The sequence below is a fragment of the Vitis vinifera genome, chromosome 18 (genome assembly GCF_030704535.1).
Source record: "Vitis vinifera cultivar Pinot Noir 40024 chromosome 18, ASM3070453v1".
Lineage (NCBI taxonomy): Eukaryota > Viridiplantae > Streptophyta > Magnoliopsida > Vitales > Vitaceae > Vitis > Vitis vinifera.
Window position 1 is genome coordinate 5,809,133 of NC_081822.1, and position 24,042 is coordinate 5,833,174.

Genomic DNA, 24,042 nt, shown 5'->3' on the forward strand with positions numbered 1-24,042 from the left:
CTTTGCGCTCTACTAAGCGTACGTTGTCAGTAGAAAATCACTCTTCATAATAGTAATCACACTAAAGAAATAGAAAATAAAACAAAATATATATAAGATTTATAGCGTTCCCTTTGCATAAGAGTCTGTCTAGCCCACTTTACCTTCACAGATTTTTTTCATTATTATACCTATGACGACAAAAATGATAAATGTGATTAGCATTATAACACTCAAACACAGCCTCAGAGTTCATTTAATGTTTATTTATACCTACAAATTTTCATTACGTGGCATCGATTTTTCATTACATGGCATTATAGCTATTTTAATGATAATTTTCACGCTTGAGAGATGATGATTAAATATCATAAAAAATTATATATGTTGATTAGTAAAATACAAAGGGTATGAACATCCTTAATCCTTTTTCTATTTATTTTTTTGAATAATTATTCATAAAAACTTTATTGGATATTATTTCATTTTATGACTATTTATAAAATATATTTTTCTCATTATTTTCATATTTGTAATCGTGCGAAAAGAAATTCTGATTCCAAGTTGTTTAAGAATAATGACATTTAACAACTCTACATATTATCACCATTTTTAATAAGAAAATGGTAAGATACTGAATCAAATTCCGGAAATAGTTGATGTGTACAAACAAAGAGAGAATAAGATATAAAGAAATGCCATCAAAGTTAAAAGAAAATAAAATTGAAATACAATTAAATGGCATTAAGTATAAATAAATGGGCAAATTTTGCCTCGTCATCCCCGCTCTTATGTTACCGTTGAAGCACCCATTTTTTGAAAAAATATTATTTGATGTTTTTATTTTTATTTTAAAAAATTTAAAATGTGCCTCCACTGACGCGCTCAATATAATTTGAACAAAGAAAATAATTGGTACAAAAAGAGGGGACAACAAAAGAAACAAAAAAAATATCTTCAATCGTCGGATCCCGCGATTAGGGTTTTAAGATTTGATTTCGGTTTGTTAACTAAGAGATTGATAACACCAACATTAGGTAATAGCTGGAGATGAAGAAGGCCAGTGAGAAGAGAGTTCATGAATTGGAACTGAAGAACAAAGCTTTACAGGTGTGATTCTTAATTGAATCTGTTTGGTTGCTGAGAAAATGTTACGAACGAAGAAATCAGAGATTTCGTTTCATCGAAAACATGAAATTTATGTTCTCTTATTTTCCTATGCTTTCTTGGCAACCAAAAGGAGGGATATTTTTTTTTGTTTTCTCATCTGTTTTGTGAAATGGCAGACGGAGGTGGAGGAGCTGAGGAACAGTCTCGCAAATGTTTCTGTGGCCTCCGATGATGGCGTTCGAAAGATAAAGGAAAATTATCTTCAGAAGTTGAACGACCTTGAAGAACAGGTTGATCTCTCTTTCAACTACGATGTGCTGTCTGAAAAGCATTTTGAAATTACATTTTCCCGCTTTTAAATGCGGGTTTTTTTTTTTTTTTTTCATGCTTTGTATAGCAAGAGAATACTTTGAAAATGCTATCCAAAAGATGCGGATCTATAAGCGGATTCTGATTTTATAGGTTGGAGAGTTGAAGAAAAAACTAGAAGCTCAATCTCAGTTACTAATACAGAAACAAAAACATGTCGAGGCCGCGAAGCAGTTACATTATGAGATTCAGAGAATAAAGGCTCAAAAAGTATTATTACGCAGTTGATAAAATGAGTATATGATTTTGCTTTTGGCACTTGCTATTAATGCCATTGTATTTTAATTTTTGATCCTTTTTTCTAGGTTCAACTACAATGGAGTATGAAGAAACAGTCTGTGCAGTTCAGATTATGTAAGGCAGCATTGGAAAAAGAAATCCTCCAGGTTATGCCTCTTTGACATATATGTAATTCCTGTATTCAAGTTCTGCATTTGCAATTCTTCATATAATGTGGGCATTTGTTTTATCAAAAAATTTGAATCATGCCTAAGATTGGCTTTGATTTTATTCTATTTTTTCTCTTTCTTTTTTGAAGCAGTGTATTTGAGCCATAAATATGGTTTTCATTTTAGGATTAGGAAAAAAAAAAGAGAAGACATATTGGAAAGAGTTAAGTTTACTACAGATAAATTGATTTAAAAGAAAAACTACATGTTCCACAACATTGATCAATCATGCAATTGCATAAAGAATAACACTAAATGTTCAATACTGTCTCAAAACATCCAATAGCTAAAATGTAAAAGTACTTCTTTACCCAATAAAAGTTCCTTTTGTCATTTATAGCTTCTACTAAATCATGTTCTATTTCAAAATGAGGTGGACTGTTTCTGTATTAATTTTTTTTAGAACTATGTAATGTTTCTAGATCTTGTTAAGAGACATACAGATTCATGTTAACATCTTCCATATATATTGCCAAGATAGGTGATGATATATTCCAGAACTTGTAGTTTGTTTGAAACATTGTAGTTTAACTTTGTCTAATGATGACTGCCAACCAGATCCTCCTGATGCTGAGCTTAATTGGGCATTGTGTCTCCATATCAACCCATAACTTAAACCATGGTGGCAGTCACACAAAGCTTGAATAAATGTTCATTTATTTTTTATGAAAGTCAACTATATAGGACCAGAAGAATTTTCCCATTTTTAAGCATTAGCTGCATTACATCCTTAAAGCTCATCAAGTGCCACAACGCTCTGGTCACTGAGAGTTGGATAAATAGATGGCTGTAACCGAATCAAGGTAATTCTCAATTCCTTGTCTTTATTAGATGAATAATACTTGTTTATATATACAATTGAGAGTCCTGAATTAGGAAGGTATTATCCCTAAGGAAACAACCAAATTATGGTATGTACAGATATATACAGCTAACACTCCCCCTCAAGCTGGAGCATAGATGTTGATCATGCCCAGCTTGTTACAAAAGTACTCAACTCGAGTTCCATTTAGAGCTTTTGTAAAAATATCCCCAAGTTGCTCTCCAGTCTTCACATAGCCAGTAGAGACTAGATTTTCCTCAATCTTTTCACGAATGAAGTGACAATCGACCTCAATGTGTTTGGTTCTTTCATGATAGACTGGGTTCGCAGCAATATGAAGAGCGGCTTGATTGTCACACCAAAGCTTTGCTGGCATTGTGCACTTCATTCCCACTTCACATAAGAGTTGATGTATCCATATGATTTCACAAGTAGCCTGTGCCATGGCCCTGTACTCAGATTCTGCACTCGAACGAGATACAACACTCTGCTTCTTACTTTTCCAAGCCACTAGATTCCCGCCAAAGAACACACAATAACCTGTAGTGGATCTTCTATCAAACTTAGAACCTGCCCAATCCGCATCAGAAAAACACTCAATGCGAGTGTGTCCCTGACTACTATATAGTATGCCTAGACCAGGAGCCTTCTTTAGGTAGCACAAAATCTGCTCTAAAGCCGCCCAATGCTTTATTGTAGGCGCAGATGTGAACTGACTAACAACACTTACTGCATATGCAATATCTGGTCGCGTCACGGTGAGATAATTCAGCTTCCCAACCACTCTCCGATACCTTTCAGGGTTGTAGAAGGGATCTCCATCATCTGGCATAAGTTGTACATTAGGAACCATCGGGGTAGTACATGGCTTTGCTTCTATCTTACCGGTCTCTTTAAGCAGATCAAGCACATACTTCCTTTGTGATAAGAACATCCCTTTCTTGCTCCTTGATACTTCTATTCCCAGGAAATACTTCAGTTCACCCAAGTCCTTTGTATGAAACTTGGAATGCATGAATGTCTTAAGATCAGAGATTCCTGCATGATCATTTCCTGTAATAACTATATCATCGACATAGACCACAAGAAGTATGATACCAGCAGCTGATTTCTTGTAGAAAACGGAGTGATCTTTCTCGCTCTTGTTCATGCCAAATGCTTGAATCTCCTTACTGAATTTTCCAAACCAAGCACGGGGACTCTGCTTCAATCCATAGAGAGCTTTTTTCAGACGACAAACCTTCCCATACTCCCCCTGAGCAACAAACCCAGGAGGTTGCTCCAGATAGACCTTTTCCTCTAGATCACCATGAAGAAAAGCATTCTTGATGTCTAACTGATGTATCATCCACTGTTGGGAAGCAGCAATAGAAATAAATAGTCGAACTGAATTGAGTTTGGCAACTGGAGAGAAAGTATCAGAATAGTCTACTCCATATGTCTGAGCATATCCTCTAGCTACAAGCCTGGCTTTCAATCGTGCCACAGAGCCATCAGGATTAACTTTTACCGCAAAGACCCACTTGCAACCAACAACTTTCTTTCCTTGAGGCAAATCGACAAGTTTCCATGTATGATTATCCTCCAATGCACAGATTTCTTCAAGCATTGCATTCTTCCAACCAGGATGATTCAGGGCCTCTGTAACAGTTTTAGGTACGGAAATAGAATCTATAGAGGCTACAAGGACACCGGAGGAAGATGACAGGTGATCATAAGACACAAAGTTAGCAATGGAATAGATAGATTTGCAGTGTCGTTTACCTTTCCGAAGGCTAATAGGAAGGTCGAGATCACTGGAAGGATCAGATGACGAAGGAGCTGGTGCAGGACATGTATCGGTTGTCACTGGGCGCCGAGAGTACACCTGAACAATTGGTGGTTTGGCTGGAGCAGGAGGAATATGAACAACAGGACCCGAAGGAGCAAGAGATGCATCAGAATCGACCACACTTGATTGCCCAACAGTTGGTCTTGAATTAACCACTTGATACACAAGCCATTCTTCATCCTCCTCACTTGCAGAACTCGTGGGTGAAGAGAAAAATGATGTGTCTTCTGAAAACACAACATCCGTTGATACTAGATACTTATTGAGATCAAGCGAGAAACATCTATAGCCCTTTTGCAGTCTTGAGTACCCCAAGAAAACACACTGTAACGCCTTAGGATCAAGTTTAGTAACAAAAGGCCTTGTATCTCTAACATAGCATGTACATCCAAAAATTCTTGGGGCCAGTGAAAAAAGTGATTTCTGTGGATGTATTACTTTGTACGGAATATCACCTTTAAGCACTACAGTGGGCATACGGTTGATCAGAAAGCAAGCTGTGGAAACTGCATCAGCCCAAAACTGTTTCGGAACCTTCATCTGGAACATGAGGGCACGAGCTGTCTCAAGTAAATGCCTGTTCTTTCTTTCAGCAACCCCATTCTGAGAAGGAGTATCAACACAAGATGTTTGATGAAGAATCCCATTGTGACTCATGTAATTCTGAAATGAGTTAGACACATATTCTTTTCCATTATCGCTTCTTAATATTTTCACAGACACATCATATTGGGTTTTAATCTCAGCAGAGAAGGCACAAAAATGAGAAAATACTTCTGAACGATTCTTCATAAAATAAATCCAAGTCATTCGAGAAAAATCATCCACAAAGGTAACAAAATATCGAAACCCAGTTTGAGAAGTAACAGGACATGGACCCCAAACATCAGAATGTACTAGTTCAAACAAAGACTCAGCCCGTTTATTAAGCCTTGGGCCTAAAGAACTACGATGATGCTTCGCAAAATGACACGACTCACAATCTAATGAAGGTAAAGTATCAAACTGAGGACATAATTTCTTCAACACCGGTAGAGAAGGATGTCCTAACCGACAATGAGCTTCAACAGGAGAGGCAGTACTGACACACGCAACTGGTCGAGGTACCCACTCGTCAAGAATATAGAGCCCATCAGATACATGTCCTTTACCAAATGTCCGTTTCGTCATAAGATCCTGAAACACACAATGATCAGGGAAAAATGAGACACTACAATTCAGATTTTTGGTAAGTTTACTGACAGAGATTAGGTTAAAGGCCAAATTTGGTAAGTTTAACACAGAAGATAACGTAATAGAAGATGTTGGTTTCACAGTCCCAGACCCTTTAATCTCATAGGTAGAACCATCAGCAACAGTAACAGGAGGAGCAGAATGTGTTCTGAAGGTAGAGAAGGTTTTATGATTACCTGTCATATGATCTGTGGCACCTGAATCAATTATCCATTTGTTTGAGGAGGAGACAAGACATGTTTTACCTGACTCTGCCAGAGCACTAACAGGAGTAGATGCTTTCAGTGCGTCTTGATACTGTGAATATTTAGAAAACTCCTCTGCTGTCATTGTGACGATCTTGTTTGAGGAGTCTGAAAATGTAGCAGTATCAGATGTAGCAACATTGGCAGTTTGAATTCTCCGATTTCGATTTTGCAATTTCCTGCAGTTCTTCTTGGTATGGCCAGCCTCATGGCAGTAAAAACACACAATTGTTGTACTTGAATCATTGCCCCGATTTTCAAATGCCCTGTTTCCGCCCCTGTTATTCACCCTTCTTGCATTTTCTGCATTTTCTCCTTTTGCAACAAGAACATTGGTGTGCTGAGAAGATGAGACATTCTCAGTTCGTAGAACTCTACTGAAAACTTCCTGAAGGGAACCAATGTCAGAACCAGAAAGAATCTGAGATTTTGCAGTCTCAAACTCAGATGGGAGACCGGATAAGAAACTCATAACAGCCATCTGTTCCCGTTGAGCCTGTTGTACTCTAATATCCGGACTGAAAGGCATAAGTGCATTCAATTCCTCATATACCTTCTTGAAGTCCATAAAATATGCAGTGAGGGATTTAGCTCCCTTCTCAGGACAATGAAAAGCATTCCATACATCATACATCCGAGATACATTTCCTTTTCCAGAGTACAGAAAATCAAGATAATCCATTAGCTCTTTAACAAATTCACAATGACTCAGCAGACCAACGATATCACTATTAATAGAGTTTTTCATCTGCAGAAATAACCGTGCATCATCTTGCATCCAAAGTTTTCTAGTGTGATCATTAGGAGGTTCCTCAGTCAAGTGGTCATCTTTAGCAACACTTCTCAAATAAATTTTGATAGTCTTACTCCATTCAATATAATTAGACCCATTTAATTTGTGTTCAGTTATTTTTGACACAATAGGCACTATATCAGCAACAGAATTCTTACTCTCTTCCATGACAATAAAATTTAATCTTCAAAGCAATCAGCCAGACCAGAAATTGCAATTTACCACTCCAAGAAGAAAAAGACAAATACCTCTCTTATAAGGTGACAAAAGGGTAAAAGGGTCAAAAGCGTGCGTCAAACCCTTGACTCCCTCTCTTTCTCACCCTGAAAGTCGTGAGTCGTGGCGACCAAGGCGGGCGAAGAAACTCAGATCGGTCCGGCAGCACGAGCCGGAGACAGAGCAGGGCTGCTGACAAACGTGGGTCGTGTGTCGGGCCCGAGAAGAGTGGAAGCCGGGGCTTTCAATGATCTCGGACGACGCCGACTGTTTGATTTCTGGCGTGGATTTGAGCGCAAACACGGTGCTGCCGATGAGGAAAGGCGTCGTGCTGAGTTTTCGGTGGGGGGGCTTAGGGTTCCGGCCGAGGTGAAGACCGCGTTGACGGAGAACGGGGCGAAGAGAAGGCGTGAGAGGGTGGCGGGATCTGAGAAGAAGGCGACAGCGATTCCACAGTCGTCGATGAATCTTTGCGATCCCTCGACAGTTGATCGAACACCGGATGAGAAACGTCGGAAAGTCAGATCGAGAGATGGGAAACGTCGGGACGTCAAATCGGTGAAGAAACGGCGGCCTCAAGCAACGTCGGGACGTCAAATAGGTGAAGAAACGGCGGCCTCAAGCACTCCCACGCTCCGGAAACAAGAATGCGCTCCTCCCTGGGTCGGCGGTGACGCAATCCAGACCAAACACGTAACAGGTTACTGTTCCAGATTGTTAGGAACAAAACCCAAAACCCAGAAAATTCCCTTGAACCAAACGTGGCTCTGATACCATGTAACCGAATCAAGGTAATTCTCAATTCCTTGTCTTTATTAGATGAATAATACTTGTTTATATATACAATTGAGAGTCCTGAATTAGGAAGGTATTATCCCTAAGGAAACAACCAAATTATGGTATGTACAGATATATACAGCTAACAATGGCCAACCAACCAACTGGGCTTTGAATCACCAAATTGTATCAATCAAGTCATTCAAACAGTTACTCTTCTCCTGATCAAGCAAAGAAGGCATGAGGGGAGCTGCAGTATCTATACAATCTTATAGGCATTTTTTGTCATAACAAAGCTATTGAATCCTAATCTACATCTTCCATGCCCCTGTATTGTACCTGATGCAACTTATCAAGGAGATCACACACTAATAGCAATTCCTAATCTTGAATAAACCATTGCAATGCCTTAATAGTGTGTTATGAGATTGAGCAGGTGAGGTAATTCCACTGTTATATATTATTTTGATGGGAGCTATTAAGTTGCTTAACTAGGTTGCTGTGGTTTTTGATTTATCTGGATTTTTCATTATATCAATTTATTAAATCTCTTGGAGAATGTTTTTATTTATCAACAGCTCAAGACAGAGGGGAGGAGGAATGAGTACAAGATGCACAAGCTACTAGCTTTGAACCAGGGACAAAAGATGGTAAATTGATGTCTGGCTGAGATGCAAAGTCTTCTAAGTTCTAGGGGATTATTCTTCTAAACTTCTGTATTTCCATGTCAGGTTTTGCAACGAAAGACACAAGAAGCTTCTATGGCTACAAAGTGGCTTAAAGAGCTGTTAGAATCTCGAAAGTCTTGGTTACATGAAAAATCAAGTTAGTAGATTTGGTGCTTCATGCAGTTGATATTTATTTTGTATTTTTAACTTTATCCTTTCTTGTTTTGATGCAGGTGCTAGAGATGCCAATGGTAGAATTCAGGTATCTTGAACTAATCAATGGGATTGAATTTTTCTGTGTGTGCTTGCATTAATGGCTGAATGGTTTTAGAGTCCATTGAAATGCAGCTGATGGGATTTGGACCACATATGGGTATACATTCATGATTGTGGAAGGATATCCATAAATCCCTACACTTGAACTACTGTCCACATCTGTTCAAAATTTTTAGTATTTTGGACAAAAATGCCACCTTGCTGATATATTTTAATCCGAAAAGTAAGATAATTATAAAATTGCATTTTACCTATCAAGGAAGAGTTCTGTTTAATCAGAATTTCAGGATCCTAAAAGTGAATGCTGTTCTTATTTAAGAGTATCTTGCCATTTGGAATCTTTTTTATGTTGAGTACTATTTCTTTTTTAATGGAAACAATTGGATGTAAAGGCATCTTTGGCCAAAATGTAAAATTTTGGACACAAGTGAATGGAAATACAAGTGTTGGATCTTTGTTGACATGATTTGTTCATTACGTGGAATTGGACCATAGACTAATTCATTGGAATATGAATACCTTTAATATGTTTTTCTATTGTGGGACTGCTGTAGGCAATGGAGCATGAGCATGATCTTTCAGTACGGTTGCAAGAATTATATTCTGAATATGAGCATCAACTAGAAGTGTGAGTCCCATTAATTATTTTTCTCATGAGTCTGTTCAGCACTCCAATTCTGGCCAGTCCTTGGGTTGAATTTGCGTAGAATTGTGTTAATTTAAGAGCTCTGATTTTATTTGGTTTGTGTTTCATTGATTATAGGCAGAATTGGAGAAGTTGCTTGATGGGTTAAAACCTCCATTTGTGAAATAAGTTTTGATCACCCTTTTACCCTTAAGAGACTTGGGAATGATTTGCATAACTTAATCACAGTCCACCACTGGTTTTAAAAATACTGAATAAATGATTACACAAGCATAGGCGTTTCTTCATCCTTCTCCTTAATGATACTTATTACTCATATCTTTCCTTAACTTTTAAACATATTCACTGGTTATCCAATACTAATCGATTTCATTTCTATTTTCTTCTTTTGAATTTAATTTAATTTTAAGTATACTATGTTTGTACAATTTTGATTGTGAAAATTCTTGTGAATGCAAGCTTCTAGAACTTTTCATAGTAGTGATTGTCTATATGCTTTGATTTAAGTGATGCATCTGTGTTCTAGGAGGGCTGGGATAGCCGTGGAGATTGTAAATCTCAAGGAAGAGGCAGAGATGCTAAAGCACAAAAATTTAAGGTGACAAATTAAGTTTCTAAGTTTTCCTTCCAAAGTTTGTAGTATATTTCCCTTTCACCATTATATTGCTGTCAATGCTTAAATGCCTTATTTCGAAGATGTTCCCTGTTTTTTCTTAGGTGCCTGTTAGAGGAAGAAGAAGATGACTGCAGAGAGAAGGATTCAGAAATAAGAGATTTGAATAAAATGGTAGTTGAACTCAGTGGTTTGGTTAGACAATTGGAAATGGAAAAAGCAGAATTTATTCATAAGGAGAAGTCTCAGGTTAGTTGCTGCCACGATATTCCTTTTCCTTGATATTTTGAACTGCCAAGTAACATAAAAAGAGCTTGGAAACTATCATGGTTCCAAAGCAAGTGAAAAGTAAAATATACTGATGATTGGTTAAAGATGCTAGTAAATACATGCACCAATCTGTTTGTTTTGATATTTGATAACCAGCTGGATCTAGGCCAATGCTCTTTCATGATCAAATAGTCAATGCAGGCTTTTTTATTTTTATTTTCCTCTTTTTTGATGTACCTTTTCATTGAGTTGCATGCATACATGTCATTTCTTTTACTCAAACTTTCCAACAGAACATACTTCAGAAGAAACAATGGAAAGAAGATGAGACTAATTCTGGGGTTCTCATCGTAAACATAATGAAGGAGATACATGTGGCTTTTCCTCAAGGTTCACCCACCCCACATCAACACTACAACTACAAGAAAACACTTGTGATTTTGAATCCATAACAATATGAAGTGCTTGTCTCTGGATTTAATTTATGATTGTCCACTAATAATTGTTTCATTATCATTCAACCTAGTGCTGAATGCTGATTACATAGTATCCTTGATTCTAGGGGTCCCAGAGCGCCACAAGCCTTAGCTGTACTGTCAGTGATAGTGATTTTCAGGACATGGATGTATCTGAACCAGAGTATTCTAACATGAAAGCAGCTGAAAGTAACTGGATAGATTCAGGAAAGCAGGCAACTGAAAAAAGCAATTCGGACTCTGGAGCCCATTCCTCAGGCACTGGATCTAATCTGTTGAGTACCAATGACTCTGAACGTTTGAAAACAGGAACTCCAGTTGAGGAACATGCTGATGTAACAGGGAAAACTGGATCCAAAGGGTGTTGTTCATGTAGTAAAAAGTCTTTGTGCAAGACACTGAAATGCAAATGCCGAGCTACTAATGGCAGTTGTGGAACATCATGTGGCTGTGCACCCACTAAGTGCACCAATAGGGACACAGATTTGTTCGGCACTGGAGCTTCTCATAGTGCGCTGCTACTTCATACTGCATTAGTTGTCAAGCCTGCTGAGAAGAATAGCAATTGTGCACCAAGAGGGAAGGCCTTATCTGATATAGGAAACACACTGGTATGCTCCATTCCTGCCTTATTTTAAAGGTTCAGACCTATTCTTTTTTAAGTGAGTTTGTTCCCTCTCTGACAAGCGCATTTGTGACTTTTGAAAAAAGCTTTGGAATAATCTCAAATTCACCGTAAATCCCTTTGGTGCAATTTGAATGGCATATATTGCCATCATGAGATAATTCTTAGGTTTATCATACACTGGTATTTTCTTTGCTAATGGAAAATTTGAACCCTTGCAGATCAAAGCAGAGGAGCAAAAACCTAATCAGCTTGTTCCATTAGCTCCACCTTCCCTGCATCAAGAAAACACCAGAGCCCTGAAGAAACCAGAGAACAGTGCAACTGATACAGATATTGATTCCATGTCTCCCATATATGCAGAGAGCAATGCTATTAAGCCTGATAAATTTGTTACTAAGAAAGCCGGCCGTCCAGCTACAAGGAGATCCAAGAAGGTTGCTGAGTGAGAATGATTTGTGGCCTATTCACTTGAAATTTAATTCCTTGGTGCAATCACTTCTGATTTTGGGCTTGCAAATGCTGTTTCTAAGAAATTCTCTTGTAATTCTGGATTCTATTCTAATTCGCTTTACACATTAAAACTATTGATCCTTATTCTCTGCTGCTGTCAGAAAATCGCTAGCGCCAAATTGTAGCTTCCTGGGACATTGCATACTGGATTATACTTTAGGTCCTGTTAACTGCAAGGACCGAGCATAGATTGGAATAAATGTGTACCACCTTTTTGTTATCTCGAGTTAACCATTGTATTTTTAGATTAATTTGGCCTGTCTTATTCGACTGATAAACCCCAATGGTGTTCTATCATTGTATAGTCAAAATCTTGAAATTTATATCCCAATTCATTATAGGTCTCCTTGGAGGATGAAGTCAAAACATTTTCCATTTTTTATTTTTTTTTTAAAAGAAAAAAAATCTCCAATCTACAAAACCAACACCACCTCAACACAAATACTACAAACCCAATTAAACAGAAGCAAACTACAAATGGAAATGTCACAAAATGTTATGCCAGCTGAGGTTGTTTTGAGAACTCTCAGGTTAAAATAAGCTTTAATTTCATAAAATGTATACATAGCCCAAGTACCAACAGTTCTTCATTGTTTGTTTTTTGATCAGCACCAACAGCAGTTCTTTCCTTGTAATAGCAATATTTCAGTTTCCTGACCATTACAACATCACTGCCAAGTTCTTTGGTGCCCTCCGCTGTGCCCATTAAAAGTTATTGTGAAGGTTTCTCAAATGTAACAAGCATTCCCCTTCAACGTACTGATCTCTGGCACCATTCACTATTTATGTCCAGCTGTGTTGATTTGAAGCTTAGTAACCCAGAAGTCAAGTTGTTCTGCAACACATTCTGAACCTGTGGAACCATACGAGCAGAATTTCTTTACTGCATTTTCTACTCCAAGGAACTCATATACATCCTCGTCAAACACTGGATTTACGCTTCTCAATTCATCAAGACTCAGGTCCTGGAGTTGGCAATTTTTTGAGACACACAAGGCAACAGACTTTCCAACTATGTCATGAGAAGTTCTGAAGGGTATTCCCTGAAGAAAAGTACACAACAGATAATTTAGTAAACATTTTCATAAAATGAATGAGAGTGAGAGTAGAGAATAGTTTAATAGACATTTCCATAACATGAATGTGAGAGAGAGTTGATTTGTAGAACATGTGGAACAAACTATGAACTACAACCTCCTGGCTAAAACTAAGTAGCCACATAGCTGCCCAAAATGGGAATTATGACTACCGCTGGAACTCTTTAATGTAACTTAAATCACATGGATATTTTACATTGCTGCCTATGTTGGTTTTAGGTCATGTCAAATCCTATAAACCACATTCACCCTTTGCTAAAACTAAGGAGCTCTGTTGCTGCCAAAAAGAACTATGACTACCATTGGAAGTGTCTAATGCAGCACTTAAATCACATGGATGTGTAACATTTTTAGATAAATAAAGAGATTGTATTAAAAACCACCGAAGCAGTGGCTAAAAGTAACATGGATGTGTAACATTACTGCTTATATATACTAGTGTCTCCATTGAGGATCATCCCCCCTTGATATTATCCTTTTTGCTCCCAGGTTTCCTGACATTATATCCATGGCAGCTTCTTGTTTCACCAAAATGGAAGATTTAAGTGGTTGGAAGAGGACAGATATCAAAGCAATACACATTTATTAGCCATTAATCGAGAAAGCTGACAGCACCATCCACACGCACACTGTTGCTAAACAGATTTTTGCAGGTGGTAGTCAGCTTTATCCTCCTGTGCTCACTTGCGGCAACCAATCCTTTGGTTGTTTTTTAACATACAATCATTTTTACATGACTAGTATGTATTTAGACCCACAGGATTAATACTAGAGGTGCTGCTTGTATAGGCATGTTGATAACTTAATAACTTAAGAAATATAAATGTCCTTCTGACAGGTGAAAAAGAAAATAGATCGAAGATTTCTAAGAAAATGACTTACCTTCTTCACGAGATAGTCTGCAAGTGTTGTGGCATCAAGATGACCAGCAGGTAATGCTTTTTTTATTTTCTCACGATTAAAGGTAATGTTCTGTGCAAACTCAGCACACACTTCAAGCATCCCTATTATTGTCTTAGTGCTGTCAAATGTAGGTTCTTTATCTTCCTGTTGCAAGATAAAACAACTTCCATGGTTAAAATAAAAAGGTTGAGATCCCAAAAAACACAGGAAAAGGAAGCTCAGCAAATGCATAGATCCTGATATAAACCGCGATGAACAACATAAACAGTGTGCTGGATGTAAGACCATAGATAGTTGTTCTGATATGTAAGAATCTATAGGCTGAAATAGATCCAAGTCTCAACCCACCCTCACAACCCCCCAAACCTCTACAATTGGTTTTCCTATTATCACTGGATGAACATATGGAAGTTTTACCTGCAAATCACGATTATAGGCATGTGGAAGGCCCTTGCACAATACGAGAAGAGTAACCAGATCTCCTACAACTCTAGCAGATTTTCCACGAACCAGTTCCATGGGATCTGGGTTTTTCTTCTGAGGCATTATGCTACTTCCGGTTGAAACAGAGTCACTTGGGGTGAGAAATCCAAATTCCTCTGAAGCCCACAATACCCATTCTTCACCAAGTCGAGAAAGATGAATGGCTGTGATGGAATTAGCAGAAAGAAACTCCAACACAAAATCTCGGTCTGAAACTGCATCAATGCTAATAATGAAATGTGACCAATTATTCAAGAAATCCAGATTGTGGAGAATGCAAAAGCAAATAACAGATATAGAAGCATACAGAATGGCAGCAATTCCCTCTTCCCAACTATAATTTAAATAATACCATATGCAAAGGATCAAAAACCACTATTTGTGGGTGATTCCATGGGGAAGAATTGAAACATGCAGATCAACATAACTGTAGATCAAGGGAATTATTATTATTTCTTTTCTCACACTACAAGACAGTGAGTAGTTCAATTTACTTGCCAAAAACAAATAAGTAAACAAAATAAAGGCAGTGAATAATTTGGTAATGCCTATCTTCCCAGATGATGTTGCTATAAACCTAATTTATTATTTCTTTTGTCACAGTAAAGATGGTGAATCATTTGATGAATGCTGCTTACCTAAAATGGTATGTTAATCTCTACCATCAAAGCTAATCATCTCAAGGCAACTCTAAACCGGAAAGGAAGGTGAGAGATCCTTCCAAAAAAGCTCTACCTTTAAGGCTACACAAGAAGATGGCAATTCTGAACTGCAAAGGAAGGTTTGAAAAGGAAGGTGAAGAAGAAGAAGAAAGGAAGGTTTGGAAAGGAAGATGATGGGGCAAAGAAGAAGAAGAAGGAGGCAACTTTGCAGGTTTGGCAAGCCCTACTTTTAAGGCTACACAAGAAGAAGAAGAAGGTGGTTTGGAAAGGAAGCTGAGAGATCAGAAGAAGCAGAAAAAGAAGAAGAATAGGTAGAAAGTGAAGAAAAAGGAGGAGGCAACTCTGAAGGGGCAGAGAAGAAGGCAACTTTGAAGGTTTGGCAAGCCCTACTTTTAAGGCTACACAAGAAGAAGGCAACTCAAAAGGTTTTTTGGGTGATTGACATGATGGCTAGCTTTTTACCTCTCTAGGTTTTTCTTTCTTTTTGCAAACTTGTTTTGGCTCTCTTTGTATATTGCCTGTATACGTAGGGTGCACCCCCTGTTTTGGCATTTTATCAATTTAATTTGTCTTCGTCTATCAAAAGAAAAAAGGTTTGACAAGAAGAAGATGCCCTAGTTTTTAGGCTACACAAGAAGAAGTCAAAACCCTACTTTTAAAGGTTTGGTAAGGAGGAAGAAGAAGAAGATGAAGAAAAGCACTCCCGACTTTTAAAGGAAAATAATAAAGCAACTCTAAAAGCTCTACTTTAAAAGCTCCACAAGAAGAAGGCAACTCTGTAGGTTTAGAGGATATAAAGCCATCAAAAAGTTTTCCTTCTAAAAGTCTCTAGTATGATACCTAGCCAAAGTTGAGAAGATGAAGAGGAGACTAGATAACTCAAATCAATGAGGATATTGTGCCTGCTAAAAGTCTCTAGCATGATGTGAGAAGAAGAAGAAAGATATAATGCCCCTTCTAAATCTCCCTTCTAAAAGTCTCTAGCATGATACCTAACCAGAGGTGAGAAGAAGAAATCAATGAAGACATAGTGCCTTCTTAAAGGCTTTAGCATGATAGCTCCCCTTTTAGGTAAGAAATCTGTCCACTGATTAGCCTCTCTCGACCTAAGATATATTGGGAGCCAAGATGGTGGTGAGATCTGTAGCTTTTCTGAACATGCGCAGCTGAAACACCAAGGAGAAACTACCTTGTTTGAACCACTCGACCACTCTCAAAGCAATGCTTAAACAAGGAAATCCCTCAAACCAAAGTGACACTTCTTTTAAGCGTTTCAAGACAAGCAAGATTCATGCTTTAATAGACAAACTCAATTAGCTGTCTTAAAGAAAGGAGAGACTGGTATATCAAGGAGGATATAGTGCCTTCTAAAAGTCTCCAGAATGATAAGCTCCACTTTTTGTTAAGAAATTCTTACACTGATTAACTCTCTCAACCTAAGATATATAGGGAGCCAAGACTGTTGTAACAATCTGTAGCTTTTCTGTACACTGAGGAAACTACCCCATCTGAACCGCTTAACCACTCCCAAAGCATTGCTTGCACTAGAAAATCCCTCAAAGCCAAAGTGACACTTCTTTTAAGCCTTTGCATACTGCCAATATTTCTGCTTAATAGCCAAAACAAATCAGCTGTCTTAAGCAAAGCAAGAGAATGGTATTGTCTTGTGCACCCTAAATAAACCTCCAATCCTCAATTGGTCAGGGGTTATCAAGAGAAGATACATCAAGGTAAAGCTTAATGCTCCCTGCCATATGTGGCTGTTAGGATAAGTGTGAAGAATCCCCATGGTAAAAGGTACTAGGAAGAGCAAATTGAGACCTGATCACCCAGTACAAGATTTGAGACATTTTTTTTTTTGATAGATAAAGGGAATTATATTAAATGGAAAGAGGAAGCACCAAAAAGCGCCCTCTAAGTATACAGGGAGTATACAAAAGTAGCCCAAAAGCTCGAAACCAAGGGAGGAAGAAATAACCAACACATCACCTACCCTTACTTAGAGCCTAGCCACTCAAAAAAGCTAACAAGAGAAGAAAGGCTCAAAACTATAAACACCATAACCCAAGACCAAAAATTACATACAAAATAATATTTCAGTCTCTGAAGCGAAAGTTTCTCATTCCCAAAAGCTAACAAATTCCTTTCCTTCCAAACTAACCAAAATATACATAAGGGGCCATTTGCCAAGCCTTTTTACAGGTTTTCCCCACAAATGCTCCATGTCACCCAAGGAGAGTTTCCTTCACTGAACCAGAGAGAACCCAAGCCACACGAGAAAAGAAGATTCCACAAGGCCCGCGTCTTTACACAATGAAGTAAAAGGTGATCCACCGTTTCTACTTCAGAAAGGCATAGAAAACACCTATTTGCCAAAGAGTACCCCCTCCTCTGGAGTTGCTCCAAAGTTAAGATTTTACCCCAAGAAGCCTCCCAAGCAAAGAATGCTACCTTAGGAGGCACATTTGCCCTCCAAATACTACCACAAGGGAACAAAGAAGAGCCTCCGGGCTCTAGAATAGAATAAAGCAACTTGACTGAGAAAGCTCCACTCTTAGATGTTGTCCACACCATTTTATCCTTGTCCTCCCTTTGAGACAAATTGTTTCTTTGAGTACCCCTCTTTCTTTTTCTTCTTTCAATAATTGCTCCTTGTATTTCTCTTTCTTCTTAATCCTTATCATCTATGAACACTCTCTCAACTCAACTAATGCAAAAACAAGTGCTACTGAGTTAAGTCAATGCACCAGTACATGGTGATGCTTCCATAGACTTCCACTATTCATGAGAAGTATGACAAATGGTTATGGAATAACCCCCCCTATTGTGCACAATGAGACCCCAAAGATCACGAGTTGATCAAAGCCGATGAGCTAATTAATGAGTTTAATAATTCCAAGAGTGAACCTTCTCACAGTCCCCTGCACAGTACATTCCAGAGAAGTAGTTTTAGATAGTCATAAATAACCAAAGTGACAAATCAATTTGAAAATCATCACCAGCTTGAACTGGCTTGCTCATTGTCACTGAAAAGCATTAAAATTCATACTATAGTCACCAGTAGAAAATGACACCAATCTGTATGATGTTGCAACAGAAATTACAATGTCACTGTTTTCTAAGTCCCAAGAATCATTTCAATGCATACCTGTTTCTCATGGGAGCATTGAATCCTAAATCATGCGAAGTCATAAACCTATCAATGGGAAGGCCAGTGCCAGCCAATGCACATGCACCTAGGGGGCAGAAATTCAGCCTCTGTCTGCAATCCAGTAGACGACCAGCATCACGATCAAGCTACAAGACAACATATTATGGGAAGACTCACTTTTCTGGAGGCAAAATGAGAAATACAGCATGTTTTTAAACCAGAAAAATTCTTGTCCAGTAAATAGACATCCCCCCTCTTTAAACTCTAATAGGTAACAAATCAGTTCAGCATATCATGCATGAGAGCCACATAAATACAGTGTGCAGCTGCTTTTGTTGGAGACTGAAATTAAATATAGAAGTTGATATTAGATATAGTGGGGTTAGAAATCACAAACCCACACCAATAAAATATAAAAGCTGATATTAGCTGTAGAAGCTGACACTAGCAATAAATTACATTAATACCTCATCCTACTGTGCTTTGTATCAGAAACTGACCTTTTCCCCCCATATTTCAAGCCCTTGTATAGACAAGATGTTAAAATTTATGCCAGGATCAACTAGCAGCAATAAACACAATGACAGGCATAGCCTGCCTGCCATCATCTCTTTGCTTAGCCTAAGTCAAAACACATACAAACATTCCACAAAAACACATGATTGTGAACAAATGAATTAATTCAAACCTGCTCAACATACGCTAAGAGAAGATGCTGCAGCAAAATTGGTTGTGCCCTTTGTAGGTGTGTATAACCAGGAACAATCAAGTTCTCATTCTTCATAGCCAAGGTAACTAATGCAACCTGTAGAGAACATAAAACAATATATTAATATCAAAAGATCATAAAGCATTTATCTGCCAAAACCTCATTTTAAAAAATTCATGTACCCAAAAAGAGCAACTTTTTTTTTTTATAGATAAACGCACAAGGATATATTAGATAAAGGGCGCTTGAAAGGCGACCCTGAGCATACAGGAAGTCTACAAGTGTCACCTATAAACAGGAAACAAAAGGGACAAGCACTCACCGACCCTCAACAAGAACCCAATCAGTCCACAAAGTTAAACAAAGTTAAAGGGCCTACAACTATAGAAGATTTAGCCTAGGAAAAGAGATTACAAACAAATGAATTTTTCAATCTTTGAATCGACAGGACCTCGTTATAAAAAACTATCCTATTTCTTTCCTTCCAAAATAAGCAAACAGAAGCTGCCCGCCAAACCTTTCTATGCTTCTTGTCCTTAAAAGAAACATACCAGCCTAAGAGAGTGTCTCTAACTGTAAACGGAAGGACCCAATTAACACTAAATAAAGAAAACACAAGGTCCCACAAAACCTTCGCCTTAGAACAATGAACAAGAATGTGATTTATCGTCTCCTCTTCAGCACAACACAAGGAACATCTGTTAACTAAAATCCAATCCCTCCTCTTAAGTCGATCTTGAGTAAGAACCTTCTCTCATGAAGCTTTCCAAGCAAAAAAACTCACCTTTGTAGGAACATACCGACTCCAAATAATATTCCATGGAAATGGGACTGCACAGCTATAAACAAGAGAATTATAAAGGGACTTTACAGTGAAAATCTCATTTTTCGTCTCTTTCCACACCATCCTATCCTCCACATCAGCATTTAGCCTCTTTCCTTGAATGGACGAAAGGAATCTCTCCACCTTCTCCACCTCCCAATCATTGAAAGGTCTAAGGAAGCGGGGAGTCCACCCTCCCTCTTCCCCTATTGAATCCCAATAGTCCACTACCCACGCATATTTAGAAACCGCTAAATCAAACAAGGAGGGAAAGGCGTAGCAAAGGGAAATGTTCCCGCACCAAATATCTTTCCAAAACCTCACCCTTTTTCCATCCCCCACCGAGAATGAAACATTGTTGAGCAGTAACAAACCTTCCTTACTGATTTCCTTCCAAAGCCCCACCCCATAGCCCTCCCTAACCCCGCGAGTACTCCACCCTCCTCTTTCAACCCCATACTTCGTACCAATAATAAGCTTCCAATAGGAATCTCTTTCAACCGCAAAACGCCAACTCCATTTGCACAAGAGGGCCCTATTGAGAGTAGAAAGATTTCTAATCCCCAATCCACCCTTCTTTTTATGAGAACAAACAATAACCCACTTTACAAGATGGGGCCTCTTCTCCAACGCTCCCCCTCCCTAAAGAAAATCTCTTTGAATTTTCTCAAGTCTTAATTTAACCACTCTTGGCATACGCAATAAGGACATAAGGTAGATAGGCATGCTCGCCAAAGTGCTCTGAATGAGAGTGATTCTTCCACCTTTAGAAATAAACTGCCTCTTCCACAAGGCAAGTCTCTTCCGCATCCGCTCTTCCACTCCGTCCCAAACCATCACCGACTTATGCGAAGCACCCAAAGGGAGCCCCAAATAAGTGGAAGGGAGAGATCCCACTTTGCAGTCAAGCTCAGCAGCCAATAACTCAGCATTCTCCATTCTACCCACCGGCAAAATTTCACTTTTGTTCAAATTAATACACAGACCAGAAGTGGCTTCAAACCACAGTAATAACCAACTTAAAAAAGCCAATTGCTCTTGGGAATCCTCACAGAAGACCAACGTATCATCAGCGAACAGCAGGTGCGAAACTTGGATCCCAACGCCTTCCCTTCCCCTTATCCTGCAGCTTGATAGAAAACCCCCTCTCACTGCTCTGTTAATGAGGCTACTTAAAGCCTCCATTCCTAAAACAAAAAGCTAAGGGGGGAGAGGGTCTCCTTGCCTTAACCCCCTAGTGCTCTGGAAAAAACCGGTTGGAGAACCGTTAACCAGAACAGAAAACGAGGCAGTGGATATGCACCATCTAATCCACCCAGCCTATTTCTCCCCAAAACCCATTTTTTGCATCACTGACCCAAAAAGAGCAACTTAATGCCATCATACACGAATATTATGGTAAAAGTAGGACATGTCTGATCTGTTGAAATCACTACAAGAAAGCTGTAATCTTCTATTAGAAAACAATAATATTAAAGTTGATATTGACTAATTTGCAGCGGGACACAGCCACACAAAGAGGTAGATGAACACATTTTTGGCATATGCAAGAATTACAAAAGCATGTGATTTGCAATTGATTAGATGATACAGAACAATAAGAAGTGCTCTTTTGATATAACGTGAACACATATAGGCAGGGGGCAATAAAGAAGGGTTTCTAAATAGGACCAAAAATGAAGCATGAAAGTGTCAGAAAAATATTATCAGGTCAATACAGATGCATGGTATTCATTTTTTCTTCCATTAATGAAGATACAGTTAACGCTGTAGTGATTTCAAAGTAAAGTCATCTTTGAAAATTGCGTCTATTATCAACTCTATCAAAGATCAAGGATGGATTCAAGAACCTTCCCCTTAGGAAATCAAATGAACAAACTAAAATACACAAATATTTTAGTGGTGGAGGCATCCTATTATTTTAATTGCACTCATTGTCAATACTGTAAAAGCAAAGGGAGAGGTTTTGAGAACTTCGATGAACTTGGCCCCCCTCAAATCCCTCTTGCATCCCCCATTGTGTTGGTACTGTATACACCAAAGTCCAAACTGGTGCACAAACTCAAAGGCCACAAGAGTGAATAGCCTATCACCAGTAGTAGCTAAAGAATGATAAATCAGTGGGGAAATAAATCAAAGCCCCTCAACATTAGATCACAATTAAGAGCATATGGCAGAGTGGCATGTTAAAAAAGCAAAAATGAAAGGAAGAATCCCTATTTGCTCACTTAGGATGATAAACCAGTAATGACATTCAGATTCTCTTGCAAAGAGATGCAACTTAATAGGTGCATTACAACAGAAATCTGTAGCAACAATAATCAGGTAGTCCTATAATCCTATTATTGAACAAAATGAATGAGGTTTCATAATTTTTTCTCGGTGAATAACAACTAATGTCATTGAAGATATCATTACTCATAGATGCAATGAAAGATGAAAATTTGGGAACCATGAGTAAAGAATATCATTGAATTGAATTTGTTTTCTAAAAGAAATATCAAGTTCTAGGAGAAACCCAAACAAAGTGAAATTATAAAACCTGAAGATGTTCGATGCGAGCAACAATGTTATCAATAGCATCACGACACCACAGGCGAAAATCAGTCAAGACTTGATCATTACGACTCCTAGCTGTGTGGAGCTTCTTCGCAGGCTCACCAATCAAATCAGTAAGTGCTGCTTCAATGTTCATGTGCACATCCTCCCTGTCAGTCCTCCACACAAACTCACCATCTTCAATGCGCCTCTCTATGTTATCAAGACCTTGCAAAATACTATCCCTATCACTAACACTGATCAATCCCTACAAAATCAATGCATCAACAGATATTGGATGAGATCATCCTAACGCTATCACTACAATATAGGATACTTTCTCGAGCCCTACAGCGCAGAAATAAATCATTAATACACATGCATTTCAATAATCCCACTTACTCAGCTGAAAGAGACGAAATTTGGCCTAAGTTTAATACAACTATTTTTTGTTTTTTTCCACCATGAATTAACCAGACAGTTTATAAGACAATTCCGTTCAAAATTCAGAAAATCAAACCCCTAATTCCCTGTTTGGTTTCCAGGAAAAGGAAATACAATGTTTGGTTTCCAAAAAACAAAGAACCAAATAAAGAAACAATTTCTTCTTCTTCTTTTTTTGGGCTCAACTCTCATCCGGTTTCTCAGAAATAAACACAATGATGAATAAAACTGATAAGAAAGAAAGGAAAAAGGAACCTGGTGAGCAAGCATTGAGGCATGAGCCCTACTCCCCATAATATCTTGTTTGTAGAGAGCCTTGTCGAAAGAAATGGACTCGGTGAAGCGCTCGACCGCGTCCGTGACGCCCTCTTCGAAGCGTCCGCCCCAAAGCTTTGCCTCCTTGGCCTTCTTCGTAGAAGGATCAGTGGCCGATGTCTTCATGGTTGAAGAGGAGGTGCACCACACCTGCTTGCTTCTATGTTTGAAAGTGACTGAGTTTCTAGGTTTGGGAGTGGTGTTTATTGAGAGGCCAGACGGCGGCGACTGCAGTTGAACTGTAGAAGAAGAAGCTAGCGACTCCATTTGCGATGGCGAGGGTTGGCCACTTCACAGTGTGCTTTGGGCTGTACCAACAATAGAAAAGGGAATATGGCATATAAATGGGTTCGGGTTTGGACTCGGTCGGATTCATTTGGGCTACATTTTATCTTCAATTTGGCCCAATGCCCAGCCCAAAGTAACCCCGTCCGGGCCGCGCCTTCTTGGTCCGTTTCTGCCATTCAGGAACCCTTTCTTTTTTTATAAAATAAATATTTAAAAATTGTGACGTAATTGTTAAATTAAAAAAAAAAATTTAAGCAATTCGCATTTATAGTGTGACTAAAAGCGGCCTCCTTATCTGAATGGATTAACGAATGAAAGAGAGGCCAATGAAAATAGGATGTGATATTTTAATACTAAATACATACATGAATACTACAAAACCAATAAGCTTGAAACGGTCCAAAAAATGGTACCACACAAATAGTCACTCAGCCATCAACAAATAAACCCCACCCACCTCATGGAAGATATCAAGTGAACCTCCGTACACTTGCTGGTTTATTTTGACCATCTTGGATCATTCCCACCAACTTCATCTCATTTCTTTTACATATACTTCTCAAATGAGTCAATCAAAATCACCAAAACCATGCGCGCAATAGATATGGATGATCACACACGACTCTTCATCTCAATGTCTTCGACTCATCTACATGTTTACAAGGTGGGCCCGTCCGGAGGTTTCAGGTGTTAACTGATAAATAAAAACTAAATCAC

The 24,042-nt window shown here is 38.5% G+C and overlaps 2 protein-coding genes across 2 annotated transcripts; one reads left to right on the plus strand and one right to left on the minus strand.

Annotated features, from left to right (window-relative positions):
- The first annotated feature begins 884 nt into the window (after positions 1–884).
- On the plus strand, positions 885–12,132 carry LOC100252401 (kinesin-like protein KIN-4C). The gene is made up of 12 exons (XM_002283783.4): positions 885–1,089; positions 1,266–1,379; positions 1,552–1,668; positions 1,764–1,844; positions 8,404–8,475; positions 8,557–8,650; positions 8,727–8,755; positions 9,324–9,397; positions 9,942–10,013; positions 10,133–10,277; positions 10,861–11,385; positions 11,621–12,132. The coding sequence occupies exons 1-12, from the start codon at positions 1,030–1,032 to the stop codon at positions 11,846–11,848; spliced, it is 1,611 nt and encodes a 536-aa protein (XP_002283819.2). The 5' UTR covers positions 885–1,029; the 3' UTR covers positions 11,849–12,132.
- Positions 12,133–12,344: 212 nt separating this feature from the next.
- LOC100262660 (argininosuccinate lyase, chloroplastic) lies at positions 12,345–23,850 on the minus strand. The gene is made up of 7 exons (XM_002283773.3): positions 22,978–23,850; positions 22,283–22,546; positions 18,897–19,013; positions 18,206–18,354; positions 14,330–14,621; positions 13,892–14,056; positions 12,345–12,955 (listed from the first exon to the last, which is right to left on the minus strand). The coding sequence occupies exons 1-7, from the start codon at positions 23,302–23,304 to the stop codon at positions 12,692–12,694; spliced, it is 1,578 nt and encodes a 525-aa protein (XP_002283809.1). The 5' UTR covers positions 23,305–23,850; the 3' UTR covers positions 12,345–12,691.
- Between the last annotated feature and the right edge of the window lie 192 nt (positions 23,851–24,042).